Below are 15556 nucleotides of genomic sequence, written 5' to 3' on the forward strand. Positions count from 1 at the left end.
AACATTACAAGTAATTATATATGATGATTTCATGGGATAAAGCAACAAGACAAGGAAGCAACATAATCGATCATGCCATGTTATAACAGTGTTGGTAATAGACTAGCTGTGCCGAAATTTTGCGTTTTGTCCGAACGAGTTCAAAATTCTACCTTTTATTCAAGCTAAGTGGAGTGTAAAATTTTCCAAATCAGTCATACGTAGTCAAACAGAGCATTGTTTTTAAGTTGTAGTACAGTTAGTACAGTTTATAAGCTCATCCAATGTTTTGTATAAATTCACATCAGCAAGTCAAGGGAAGTTTACGTCATTGAATGTTATCGAGTGTTTATATATATATATATATGTATGGTGAGGATCCCATGAGAACTCTCATTACATGAGAACCATAAGAACTCCTCAAATTTAGAACATATGCAATACCTTTTAGAACACACAGGTACACATTTTAGAGCATAGAAACCTAAACAAATATACATGTTCTAAAATTTCAAGGTGATGTTTTAAATTATCGTGTGTAGAACATCATAACCTTCATAATTCAGAACACAAAAAATCAGAACATAACCTTAAAAATAAAGAACATAACCTTGATGTTTTAGAACACGACCTTGATATTTAAGAACATCCATATATGTGCAAGTTTTCATGTTCTAAAAAATAAAACGCATGTTCTAAATTTGAGGAGTACTCATGGTTCTTATATAAAAAGAGTTTTCATATGAACCTAATATATATATGCTTTTCCCTGCATTACTCGTAAAGTGACAAAATTTGTATTAAAGTAATCAATAATCAATAAGATTACAAAGCACCACAAAGATAAAAGAAAAAAGAATAAGAAAGATAATAAAACACTGCCCACTATATAATACCTTATTATACTGGAAGAGAAGAAAAAATTAAAGGTAAACACTGAAGGAACTTAAAAAGTGAGAAATTAAATAGTATATAGATATTAAGTGGAAAGAAAGATAGTTTAAGGGAAGAGATAGTGACATTCATGACAAAATGCATGCATTTTTATTATGTGAAAAGGAGAGACTCTCTACTATCGCAGGTTAATAGTGATGGATTGGATTTCAGAGGGCCACATCAAACAAATCATCCATGTTTAAATCATAATGAAGCCCAATATGGTGAACCATCTCGTTGTGCAAGCCATCGTACGATGGGAAACCCTCTGGTCCAAATGAGTCTAGAAGATCTTTAGCATATAATGTGATGATATGGCCATCTTTATCAAATGCTGCAAGAATACCACCCACATTTGGATGGGCCTTGAAAATCACTTCTTTCACAAAAACAATGTGTTGGGGGTCAAAGGGGCACACCAACCATGGCATAGGCATTTGTATTGGCATTATTGGCTTTGCACTACCAAAAGGTGTACTAGTAGCTTCTTTGCCATCAAAGTGAACAAATACCACTTCACAATCAACAGCCTTTGCTGTCTTCTTAGTCCGATCATACCAGTCAAGCAATGTATGACAAGTGTTTGACGGCGTTTCCAGTTGGTCAATGTAAAGAAGAACATTCTTTCCCCCGAGTTCTGCTATAGGCACTTGATCAACATCATTAGTCATATTCATGCGAAGAACATAATCCCGTGACCCATAAACCAGCAAAGACTCTAAGGTGACTGCCCTTATCGCCTCCAGTTCTCTCTGGACAAGGAAGTGCCTGGTGAAGGGATATCCATTGATACCCAACCGATTAATCACATATTTCCCCAAGTAATCCGCAACGTTCATTTTGGGGTCCAAAATGACCACTTGATCTTCATCATTGGAATAGCAAAGATCCACACCAACTTTCCAGAGCTTGCGGCTTACAAAGTCATTGAACGAAACCCACCAATTAGGATTAGGAGGTATCTCGAGCTCACGTAAGACATGATTGACAGCCTCCTGGAACAATAGTGGGTCCACACTGTTTCTGTAAGGTAAATAGACCATGACGATATGAAAGTCCTGGTTTCGAGCCATATATTCTTGAGAAACCAAGTCGAGCGTCCGAATCAAGGTGCCATCAAAGCACAACTGCACAAGTACAACCCCACAAGCTTATCTTTGAGTTCATAAACTGAGACCTTATTCTCATGATTTATAAACACTGTTGCAGAATTATTATTATTATTCTTTATCTTGAAAACAAATTCAGAGTCTAAAATTGAATGGAGGTGGGTGTGAATTTTCCACCAAAGGAATTCATCATTAGGAAGATAAAGGGGGGATAAGATAATCCATTATCACTCATAGATTCGTGCAAAACAACTGTTTGATGGCGGTCTACAAGGAGAGCCTTTGGGAAATGCATAAGAGCACACTCACTCATGGTCAAAAATACGCCCATGAGGAGAAATTCAAGGTAAAAAACCGAAAACATGTATCCCACTCATTGGCAAAAAAAATAAATGCACACGAGGAAAATAAAAAATGCCCAAGGTTATGGCATTTTTGTAATGCTACAGTAACTTGTGTAGCCCACTAATTAAATCTAAAAATAGATATTTTGACCAATTTAACGTATTTAAAAACAAAAATAAAAATTATCAATGTTCATAATTTATTTTTATCTATAAGTAGACACCCATGTTGTTATATTTTTGTGCACTTCGAAAAATCACATTTTTCTACTTAATTCGTTATTATTAAAAATTTTACTTTTCTTGTGGGTTTATTTTAGCCCATGAGTGTGTGAGGACTTGTATAAAAAAATCGCGCATGGAAAAAAGTGGAAAAGAGAAGTGAGAAAGTGGGTAGAAAGAGAATGACATTTTATTTTTTTGACCATGAGTGAGAGTGGTCTAAGGCCAAGGGACTTGCATACTCTCTCACGACGTAGCGTGTCAGAGAAAGGGACTGCAAGCCAGGAGGAAGGAAAACCCGAAAAGAAGTGGTTAAAATTGTCCTCATCATCGGCAAAATTAGGCCTCATTTTAGCCACCACGACCACCTCCAGATTGGGTAGCTTAGAAAAGGCAGTGATTATCCCCCGAATACTGTTGCAAGTAGGTTCTAACCAAAACACAGGCACAAAAAAGCAACAAACCAAGATGTCCTTTCCTCTAAGACTCTCAACTTCAACTTTATTACGGCCACCTTGTCGAACCAAGTAACCCCCGTCGTTGTACAACGACGAGATAACATCAAAGGTCGTACCTTTGTTAAAGGGGGGCGTTTATTTTCATAAATTACAAGGTCAGATGAAAAAAAATTGCGTATTTCACTAATGCTGTTCATACGCCACAAAAACCCATCCTTGACACCCTCATCATGTTCATGTCGTCTCTGTCTCCAATAAGAGGAATCTTTTGGCGCAGTTTCAAGTGTAGGGGCCAGCCACCGACACTCATGACAAGGATATAATATTTGGTGTGTTGGGCGGTGATCTTGAAATCGCTTTACAAATTCTACCGTCCTAGAAACCCAACTCGCTGGAACACAAGGATAACAAAATTCTTTTCCAATTTTATTAAACAACTTAGACATCCTTCCTTCAATTTCCTAAAAAATTTATACAAACAACATTATCAAAGTCAAACCCTAAAAACTAATATTACACAAACAATATTATCAATCAAAAATTTATGCAACGAATGGGTTCAAATTCTACTTAATATCTGTAACCCTTTAAAAGCTAATTAATTAATCAACAATAGAAAAATCAACGTGTACCTTCAGATTCAACCGAGCTATACTTTGATTTGTTGAAAAAGCAGCAATTGTCTAATGTCTATTGTGTTTTCTCCGTTTGGGAGAAGGTGATAGATTTTGTGGGGATGATAGATAGATAGCTTCTGGGGAGAAAAAATTCTTGTTCATCAGGCTGAGAAACATTTGATGTATATCAGGAGGTATAACTGTCTCTTCATACAAATCTTAAGGGTATACTTGTAACTTTCAGCAAATGGCCTGTTGACGCCCGTTAATGACAGTGAACAAACGAAATTCTTATGTCGTTACTCGTTTTCGCAAAACCTTAACTCAGTGAGTATACGAAAAATTCTGCGACTAGTTTGAAGTTTGTTGTTGAATTGCTTTTTTGATCCGCTGCTTGTATAAGGCTTCAGTCCGCTTCAGTCCGTCCGGAAAGTCCAAGGGTTGAGTCCATCCTCCGGGTAAGCTTATTCAAACAGCTGATTTCGCTGGTGTTGAAGTTCGATTTTTAGGGTTATTCAAACAATAGATTTCGCAATTATGTCGAATTTGTTCATTTTAATTGCATTTTTATGCATTTACACATGAATTCGGTATAATGATGGACATTGTTAATTTGGAACAGCTGATTTCACTATTATGTCGAAGTTCGAATTTTAGGGTTATTCAAACAATTGATTTCGCGATTATGTCGAATTTCTTCATTTTAATTGCATTTTTACGCATTTACACATGAATTCGGTATAATGATGGGCATTGTTAATTTGGACTTAAATAATAGAATTTTAATTTGTTGCCATAGTTGTAATGTACCCGAGTAGGTGGTGGGTATAGTTGAGACTTGAATTTGTTTGTTACTTGTATTGATTATGAAACGAATTAACAGGTATTGTTGAAATGAAATACGAAGTATGTACATCCAACAATGTTCAAGGTATGTGTACTATATTGAAATTTCACAAATAGGTCCGTCGTAAAAATTCTGTTGGTATTAAGCGGTTTTCTAGTAGTGTGGTATCCTTTATTAATTGGATGATAACTGAATGATAATTTTACTAGCTAGATGATATCATCTATTGTCTTAGAGGGTATCATCTAACCAATAAAAAGATATCATAGACACAATCATAAACGATATCATATAGCTAATAGAGAATATCATCCAACCATGATATCATATAGCCAATAAATAAAGGATATTATAGACACAATCATAAATGATATCATATAACTAATAGATGATATCATCCAACCATGATATCATATAAACAATAAAGGATATCATCTAACCAATGGAGGATATGTATAACTTGTTTGAAGATATGTATAATTTGTTTGATAATATGTATAACAATGGTGGAACCTCCATTGAAGTGCTCGAACTAAGGTCATGAGCATAACATAATTTGCTCATTTCCCAACCAAAATACATGCATATGTTATCAAAATGCTCACAATGCAACATACAATTTTATGAGACAATCAATTTCAACAATTATACATCCTATAAAAAAAAAAAAAAGTCCCAATTTGATTTTTGGGCATTTTTTAAAAAAATCCGAGAATCTCAAGCTTTCTCTCTCTTCCGCCATGGATGACCTCGTTGCTCTCATTTGCTGTAACCACCATTGACTTGTTATCGGGTGAAAACTTGTTCTTCATCGCAAGAAGATGACGGTGCTTATACTTTCTTGAGTCTCGACTGACGGCCACACCCAATACTTTGTGTTAGACAAAACCAACTTCACTAACCTCTTTGGCATGCCTACCTAAAATACTTCACATTTCTAGAAAATGCTTTCATACCATCTGAGTTGGTGAAGAAACTGGTAAGTGATAACATCCATGCTTAACAAGTCTAAAGCTAGTAAGCTAGTTGATTCTATGATCAATAATGTGACCGGTTTCTTGAAATAAACATCAAAATGAGGTCTGCATAAACAATGTGATGATTCTAAACAAAACAACGTTGTACAACTTTGAGTACTCAATGGTTGATACTTACAGCTTAATTAGTATAGGAGGCAATTTCTATTTGCAGCTTCGTAAGACAATATAGTGCCTACTCATTCATAGTTGCGGAGCCAGAAATTATAAAATGGGGGGACAAATGAACATCGCATAGTTTGACAAAAACGTTGCGGAAAGAGAAAAAAAAAAACAATACTTAGCTTGAACAGGTATTTAGTTTTATTTATTTATTTATTTTTTTGAAGACAAAACAAGGGGAATCAATTTATTAAATCAAGGTCTGCCAAAGTTTGAAAACTTAGGGGGATAGAGTCCGAATAAATACATTCATCACTAGTACCCGTATCCCATCTAGCCACAAAGTGAGCTACAGTATTCCCCGCCCGTCTAACATGAACACAATCAAAACTAGTAAACGCATTCCTCATTCTACCAATATCCTCAAAGAAATGAAAAATTGGAGCTACTCCCACTTGCTTGTCTCTAATAGCACAAACCACAGTCATCGAATCACCTTCAAGGATCACATTTGCAAACCCAAGTCTGCGAACAATCTGAACACTATAGCACCCGGCAACAGCTTCCGCCACCTCTGATGACCATCTGCAGGAAGTCTTTTTCGTTGCAGCCAACAAAATCGTGCCCCATTCATCCCTCACGACTGCACCCAAGCAAAAACCTCCATGGTTGTGCACATGTGCATCAGTATTTACCTTAACAAAGGAAGGTAGTGGCAGACTCCAATGTGCACGAGAGAAAGAGATAGGAGCAGACACACCCCCACCAACTCTAGCATTGTAAACACAATAATCCTCTCACAATTTGACGAAGTTTGCAGCAATCATAACCCCATTAATATCATTTACATCGCCAAATATTGCTTTGTTTCTACAACACCACCCTACCCACGCAAGACACAAAAACACTTTCAATTGTGCTTTGTCTAATTTGCTCGATACCCAGCAGAATAAATCTTGAAATGAAGACATTGGAGCATCATTTAGCAGTTCAAGAAAATTACTCTGCTGCCAAATACTCACAGCATGCGTGCAACTAAACAAAGCATGGATTATTGACTCACTACCTGCGCCACATATTAAGCTCTGCTTGAGGGATGAATATGACGAAAATGCAGCATTTCCATCACTCCAAGGGACCCTTTACACGCCCTCCATACGAAGTGGCACAGCTTTGGAGGACCTTTTAAATCCCAAACCTCGCGCCAAATTCGGTTCTCACTTTCACCATGGAGCAATTCCCATGAACTCACCTTGCCCAATCTACGCAACCAATAAGCTGATTTCACAAAAAAAAATCCCAGACTTAGATGGCCACCAATACCTCCTATCCTCAACCCATACACACGGCAAAGAGATATCAAGCACCCTAGGGCAGTCCTCCTCACAGAAAGTGGCAGTCATTAGCTCCGAATTCCAACACATGTTCTCAAAATCGATGAGTTCACACACCAACAAATCAATATCACAGTACAATTGCATAGTCAGAATAGAGCTTGGAGCATCCCCACCTAACCATTCCTCTTCCCAGACCTTAATTGAGGAGCCATTACCCACTCTCCATTTTAAACCCTCAAGGAGCAAAGATTTTGCCCCCCAAATACTTCTCCACGAATAGCTCGGATCAAATCCTCTTGAAGCACCACAAAAATCAGAATATTTAAAATACTTTGCTTTGAGAATTTGTTGTAGCATTGTATTATTATCCCCACATAACCTCCATCCTTGCCTAGCGAGGAGAGCCAAATTTAAGCACTTTAGGTCTCTAAATCCCATTCCACCCTTTGATTTAGGAAGACAGAAGTCTTCCCATCTATGCCAATGAATCCTCCTATTCAAGCCATTCGAACCCCACCAAAATCGGGCCGGAGTTGAGTGAATTTCATCGATGAGACAATCCGGAATCCTAAAAATACTCATCATCTAAGTAGGAATTGCTTGTGCCACCGCCTTAATTAATATCTCTTTACCAGGCCGAGATAATAATTTCTCCTTCCACCCTTGAAGTTTCTTCCAAATACTCTCTTTGAGACAAGTGAAGACCGCTTTTTTTTTTATCTCCCGATAAGAGTAGGCAACCCCAAATACTTCTCATGTCTATCCACTTTTCTAACACCAAGAGTTTCAATAATTTCCTTTCTTCTCTCCGACTTCACACATTTGCTGAAAGCTACTTCGGTTTTGCTTAGATTGACTTTCTGACCGGATGCTCTTTCGTATATACTGATTATATCAACAATTTTAGAACATTCATGCAAATTAGCCCTCGCAAATAAAATGTTGTCATCTGCAAAGAAAAGATGAGACACCCTAGGTGCTCCCCTGCAAATACTAACTCCATGTATCAAATTACCTGATGCTGCCTTGGAAATCAGAGTAGAGAAAGCCTCCGCACATATAAGAAACAAGTACGGTGATATTGGGTCCCCTTGTCGGAGTCCCCTAGATGGAATAAGAGCACCAGAAATTATCCCATTGTATTTGAAGGAGAAAGAGACGCTCGATAGACATTGTAGAATTCTATTAATCCAAGCTACTTGAACCCCATCTGTAACATAACTTTCTCAATAAAGACTCATTCTACTCTGTCATATGCTTTGCTCATATCAAGCTTCACAGCCACATTGCCTTCTCTACCTTCCCCCTTTCTTTTCATAGAATGAAAAATTCCGAAAGCAATTAGAGCATTGTCCGTAATTAGTCGATTCGGGACAAAAGCACTATGATTTTCCGAAATAAGAGAACCAAGCATAGGCTTCAATTTATTTGCAAGGGTTTTCGAAATGATCTTATATAACACATTACATAAATTGATAGGCCTAAATTCAGACATCTGCTTAGGTTCATCACATTTCGAAATTAAAACAATGCAAGTACGATTTACCTCCGAAAGATCGATTTCACCCTTCCACCAAGATTGCACAAATCTGACAACATCACCACCAATAATACTCCAAAATTTCTGGAAGAAGAGGGCATACATTCCATCTGGACCAGGAGCTTTATTTGGGTGCATTTGAAACAAAGCATCCTTAATTTCCTCTTCCGTCGGCTCCATATCAAGTATATCATTCATTTCAATGGTCATTTTATACTCAATACTAGATAAAGCCTCCTCAAAATCAGTTAGCCTACTTAACGCAAATAAATCGCCAAAGTAACCTGCAATAATGCCATCCATATCATTCTTCGACGACTTCCATACCCCGTTCTGATCATAAAGGCCGGCAAAAGTATTTTTCTTTTTCCTCTGACTTGCTTTATGGTGAGAATACTTTGTGTTTTTATCACCATCCCGCAACTCATTTGCTCTTGATCGTACGTGCCAATATGATTCTTCAAGCCTTCGGAGTTCACTGAGTTCTTGAGCAATTTTGATACACAAACTCAATCGACGAGCATCCAATTGCTGCCCCTGTAATTCTTGAAGCCGAGATTCTGCTTTCTTAATTTTCTTTTTAATCTCCCCAAATGTAGTGGCAGCCCACGAAGACAGACCCTCCGCCACCCTTGCAATCCTCTCATGAATCGGACCTCCAGCCTCTACGAGCCACGCATCAGTCACCACCTTGCCACACTCTTCTTTTGACAACCAAAGCGACTCAAATCTGAAAAAAAAAAATTCTTTTTTTGTTCCACCTCGCTTTCCCCAAATTTCAATAAAATCGGTGCATGATCAGAATGGCATATTTGAAGGTGAATTACCTCAAAAGACGGAAATAAGGAACACCACCCACTACTAGATACATATCGATCAAGTCTTTCACGAACAAGTGTCTCGATTGATGTACCTCTTTGCCATGTATAGACATTGCCTTTGTATCCCAAATCTCTACAATCACAATCGTCAATAGCCTCTCGAAATGCATCGATATGTCTTTCTCCACGAATAACACCACCATCTTTTTCATGCATGCCAAGAATCTCATTAAAATCCCCTAACATCACAATCGGAAGACATGAAGAAGCATAAGTAGACTGCATCAAATCCCACATCAAGTGCTTATTAGTAGCTTCCGGCCACCCATAAATACCCACTAATATCCATGTCGGAACTTTCTCCGCATTACATACCACACCACAAATATGATGCTCAAAGTAACTACGTACTAATATTTAAGGACAAATCTCTCCACCATAACCCAATACCTCCGGATCTTTTAGAATTACTAATACACAAACCATTAGTAAAACCACATCTATTCCTGATCAACTCTAATCTCTGTGAATCAATCTTAAATTCCGAAACAAAAACTACATTTAGCCTCTCTCTCCAACACCAATCCTGGAGAGCCTTAATTTTTAATGGGTTGCCAAGTCTATAACAGTTCCACGCTAGGATTTTCATCGTTCTTCGCGGTGTTGGTCATCGCCAACATCCGCTACTGTAAATTCAAGATTAGCATCAACTCCGTCACATCCTCTCTTCAACCTTTTCACACCACCTCCCCTTTCCACCTGTTCCCATTCCACAGTCCCCTCCCTTTCTTTTCTTTTCTGCCCCCCATTGTCGTCAATAAGCATTGTCGTACCCTTCATCTTATCAACTGAAACAATTTTCACCTTCTTTTTTGTTCTTTTTATTGAATGAGAATAATTATGCCCTGCCCCAATATTAAAAGTCGGTATCCCACTATTATTTATTGTCACACCATCCCCCCACTTCACACTCTCCTCTCTCTTCCCCTTTTCTCTGCATTAGCAACATTTAAAGCCCCCTGGTTATCTCCCACCATCATTGGATTTGAGTCAACCCCTTGACCCAAATCCCAAGTACCTCCACTTCCCCCCCCCCCATTAAGGACTTCAATCTCTAATCCCCCATCATTTACTGCCACACCAACCTTCACCACCCCTTTAAGCACATCCCCTGCCATCACATTCCTTTCTCCTACCCTTTTATTCAAACGCAACATACTTCCTTCTTCCTTCTCATTGTTCCCCCCTTCAAATTCCTTCAACACTACCAATCCCTTTCCCCTGCGCACCATACTCCTGTCTTCCATGTCATGCATATCATGAGATTGTTTCGGCATAAACAACAGTTTTTTAGCATTTTGAAGTTCTCTGACCTCCTCATCATTTTGTTTTTTACCTCTCATAGGAGAAGCTTTCAGCCACGTTCCCCACCCTAGCCCCTGATCAATTCAATCATCATCTGACACATTAATACAATCTCGCTCGCTATGTCCCATAATCCCGCATGAGAAACAGAAGATTTCCCTCCCTATTTTTAACTATACAAAATCCCCTTAGGGGTTTATTAACATCCAGCATAATCTTTACCCTACGATTCTTACCAATACCAAGCAAGTCATCTTCAATTTCTATTATTTCACCAAGAATCGAAGCTATAGCTTTAATATGAGCATCAAAGCGGCAATTGAACGACAAATTTTCAAAGCGAATCCAAAAAGGAGCATGTATAAGGCTAACCTCGTTTGGATGTTCATCACCCTTAATTGAATTAAGGATTAAAAGATTTTGTTCAAAGCACCAAGGACCACCAGCAAGAACCTTCTCCTTATCATGCCAATGGAAAAATTGGAAAACAAATAGATTAGGTCCAAGATTTCTAATCAAAACCTTCCCTTTCATCGACCATGATTGGGTAATTGTCCTCTTGAAAGCATCAATATTCACACTTTGTTCCGTCAAAAATCTTCCAACTAGCAACAGGGAAACCCTAGTGTCCTGTTCCGTTGAATCCACTTCTCCAAAATCAACAATATCATTCTCTTCTTCATTAAGTCGTAGATTAGGGCAATGTTCGATCAAATCGTCGGCCATATTGCCAGAGAATTACAACAAAAACAATGGTAGGGAGTCCTCTCTCGCAAGGTGGGTTGCCCTCTCTCTCAAGGGAGAATTAGCTTTGGTAGTTAGTTTTATTATTAAAGATTTACAACTCAAAAATCCAAAGTATTAAGTAAAAAACGCCTGCATCTTATACTAATTCTTGCTCCTTCGATATACCTTACTAGTACATTTTTTTTATTATTTTTTAAAACAATACCAAATTTTTTTATTCTTTTTTTTTTTGACAAGTAAAACATTACCTTACAAGTACTTAGCTTGAACAATGTCAGATCTTTAAAAAAATTTACTAATGGCCGAGTTTGAATTTTTGACGAATTTGAACATAAGATAATATAAGTAATATTATGCACTTATCAAACTTCCCTATTAGTACCATAATGTGTTGTTAAGGAAAAAAAAAAGTAAAATAGTCTTATACATAAAATTTTGTACTTAGTATAATTAAAGAAAAGAAAAAAAGGTCAAAAGCTAAATGCAAAGGCTAAAAATTAAATAGCAGCCTAGCTGGGTTTGATCTCGTGTCATTCGAAGGTGAGACAAATAAGTGGGACTTTACCATTGCGTTGTCTAGATTTTGTCTCTATTCTATGCATGCATTTAAACTCATATATTATTAAGCATAATTTTTTTATTTTTTATTTTTTTAAAAGTGGGGGGATAGCTGTCCTCCCTTGTACCACCCTAGCTCTGCCCTGAAGCCAACCGAAGCTTACAATTGTAAGGCTATTGCTACCACCTACCACCAGACTGTTTTTCAGTTTTAAATAATACTCTCTCCGTTTCATAATGTTAGTTCTATTTAAGTGTATAGTTATAAACGATTTCTTTTAATTTTTAATAGTAAAAAATTTTAATTGTGATTAATATTAGGTTCCTCAAAAAAATAAAAAAAAACCAGAGGGGGTATGAAGTAATCCGTGTATATTTAGCCAAAGTTTTGTTTTTTAAAAAAAAAAAAAATTTACCTTTATTTTGCATTTATTTACTACGTAGGTTGTTTTGGGTAGTGAGTTGATCACTATTCATCTAGGTGAGTAAACCACCTTTCTACTTTGTTCTACCCAGTTCACCCTTTAGGCTAATCTAGATTCGAGGATCAGTTCTAACTTTTCTACTTTGTCAATCAATTAAATCTTAGGCAAGGATGCATGTGGCGGGAATGGAGACGTATACGGAAATAAAATGCATACAAGAAAAAGTTAAATATATAATTAAGGGATATATGTATGGCATATTGTTCTTATGGCTATTATCGATATATGAACATGATTTAATTTTTTTTTTATTTTTTGCATTTTATGATTTATATCTAGGAGTGCTAATCAAGTTGAGCAATTTGCGAGAAATTCCAATTCCACTTGGTCAAAACTTGGCTCGAGTTCGCTCGACTAAAATTCGGCTTAATTCGAGAGCTTAATGAGCACGAGTTGAGCAAGCTCTAACTCGAGGATTTACCATGTATACAATAACTTGACACTTCAGAAGAGTTAACTAATTTTTGGGCCCGGGTGATGCCCCGCGTTATTACATGAAACTAACTGATCATTAATATACATTGTAATTTATGATTTAATTTTCGTGTAATTAAATTTTTTATTCATATTGTCATTTTGCTACATATTAATATTTTATATTCAAAAGATTACATAAAAAATCACATAGCTTTGTGGTAATACATTTAGTTCTTGAATTAAAAGTTGCGAGTTCAAATCTCGTGGAGAACTCTTTTTTATAATTATTATGAAGTTTTATTGACTCAAACTTTAGCAAGCACGAGTTGAGGATGTTGAGCAATGTAAGAATTTTTCGAATTGCGTTGAATACCACTCATCTTGTGATCGACTCCTTTGATTAGCACCTCTATATATGCCTAATCAAATTACACCATACTCATACTGTCTAACACGTGAGACAACATTTTTGTTGAGGAAAATTTCACAAGAACTCAACACGTGTTATTATTTATGTCTCTTTTCACAGTATAATGTAGTTTGACTTATACTCATTTTAAGATTTTACCAATACTAAAAATAAGCAAAATATTTCTAAATTAGTCTTTATTATATCATTATTATATTCTTTTTTTATACAAAATACTTCTTACTAATATATTCTACTCCATCTGCCCCCAAAACTTCGACCCTTTTGGGTTGATTTTACGGTTGTTAAGAAACTTAGGGCTCGTTCTCATTGACTGAACTTAGCTGAACTTAACTGAATTGAAATGAACTAAACTAAACTGAACTGAGCTGAACTGAACTGAACTGAACTGGACCGAACTGAATATTTTATGAGAGAAGGAAATTAGGAGCTGAACTGAACTGAACTGAATTGAACTGAACTGAACTGAACTAAATTTCAACGTAAGAGAATAGACCCTTAAATGAAAAGAAACAAAACATATAAATTTACATAGGTTTGTAAAAAAAAGTAGAGAGAGATAAAGTATTAAAAATACATGAAAAAACAAAATTTTATATGGGGAAGCTAATTTTGCACAAATATTGATGTAAATTGGTGGGTCTTTAATGCAAATAGGTCGATCATTTTGGGACTAAAATTAGGCCAAAAGGGCCGAAATTTTGGGGACGGAGGGAGTAATACAATTACCGATCAGAGTATAACGTAGTACGCTGTAATTGCAAAACATTAATGATCATCATTGGTACATGTCTCAAAATGAGTGAAAATTTATGTACAACTAGGTGCAAGGTGTATAGAAGGGTATTTTCTGCTCATTTAATATTCCTTCCGTCCCTAAATATAGTTTTCGTTTGACTAATTTCATAGAAATTCAAAAAAGGGATGAGGAACTACTAAAAAGACATAGGAAACCCAAATAATCAATCATTTGTGAAAAAGAAGAGAGAAATGTTTTTTTTTTCTATTTTCAATGACAAAAAGAATGAAGTACAAAAAAGGAGTAATGATGCATAAAGAATAAGAGCCCTAAAAAATGCATAAAGAATAAAAAAAATTAGATATTACTTTTGGCAATACACATTATAAAGACAGAAAAATGAGGATTCATGGGTAATTTCCAAGGGTCCATAATGTTAAAAAAGGAAACGGGAACAATATTTAGGACCACCAAACATGGAAAATGGAAACTATATTTAGGGACGGAGATAGTACATTTTTTTTCTCATTTAAAAATCTTGAATTGAATGTTTGAATAAAGAAAACTTGAAATGAAATTATGCCTTGGAAATTTTACAGGTCCTTTCAAGGCCCAATGATATCGTTTTTTCAACAGGGCTCGGGGTTCATTTTGCAGGTCCTTTCAAGGCCCAAATTCCAGGTCCACAAGCAGCCCTCTAAGGCCCGATTAGCACATTTTTTGTCGAAACAATTTGGCGTCGTCTTGGGGGTTGTGCCTGGGAAGGACCCTACGATGCCGATTCAATACAGTGTTTAGAGAGACAAAGCTATGCAAGAGAATTAATTGTTTGAGAATCTAAGTGAGTGAATGTAGAGAGAGAAGATTGATTGTTTTTATACCTTGACATAAGAGGAAGAATGGGCCTTGAGTCAAGTGGGTTGGTCATGTTGACTAGGCCTTTGACTGACTTGGCATGAATTGGAGAGTTGAACCCTGACCTTGGGCTTATTATTGAATTATTTATGGACTGACCCAATTGGAGTAAATTGGACCCAAATAGAATCCTTTCATAAGAAACATCTAACAACATAAATATTAGAATTTGTAAAAAAAAAACTGGCTATATTAGCAAAGAAGTTGTAAAATCAAAGGAAACAAAAATCGTTTTTCAAAAGAAAAGGTAAAACTTGTTTCTTAATTTAAGGCAATTTCTCTTCTGCTTAATTTCATTTCAATTTAATTCAGCTCCAATCAGTTCAGTTCCTAATTTCCTTCTCTCATAAACAGTTTAATTCAGTTCAGTTCAGCTCTTTAATTCAGTTCAACTCAGTTCAATAAATCAGAACATGCTCTTAGTTTTGATGAACTTCTTTTTTAAAGTAGTTATGAAATTGTTAATTTTTCATGCATTTTCGTCAAAATAAACCCTAATTTTTTGTTAAACTTTTAAAGATACTTCTAAAAAGTTGAAGGCAAGCAAGAAG

At 36.3% G+C, this 15556-nt stretch overlaps 1 protein-coding gene across 1 annotated transcript; it reads right to left on the bottom strand.

The window, feature by feature from the left end:
- Positions 1-1004: 1004 nt before the first annotated feature.
- LOC110684717 lies at positions 1005-4365 on the bottom strand. The gene is made up of 2 exons (XM_021861160.1): positions 3681-4365; positions 1005-2042 (listed from the first exon to the last, which is right to left on the bottom strand). Exon 2 carries the CDS (start codon positions 1986-1988, stop codon positions 1083-1085), a length of 906 nt encoding a protein of 301 aa, XP_021716852.1. The 5' UTR covers positions 1989-2042; positions 3681-4365; the 3' UTR covers positions 1005-1082.
- Between the last annotated feature and the right edge of the window lie 11191 nt (positions 4366-15556).

This window comes from Chenopodium quinoa, unplaced genomic scaffold (genome assembly GCF_001683475.1).
Source record: "Chenopodium quinoa cultivar QQ74 unplaced genomic scaffold, ASM168347v1, whole genome shotgun sequence".
NCBI classification, from domain to species: domain Eukaryota; kingdom Viridiplantae; phylum Streptophyta; class Magnoliopsida; order Caryophyllales; family Amaranthaceae; genus Chenopodium; species Chenopodium quinoa.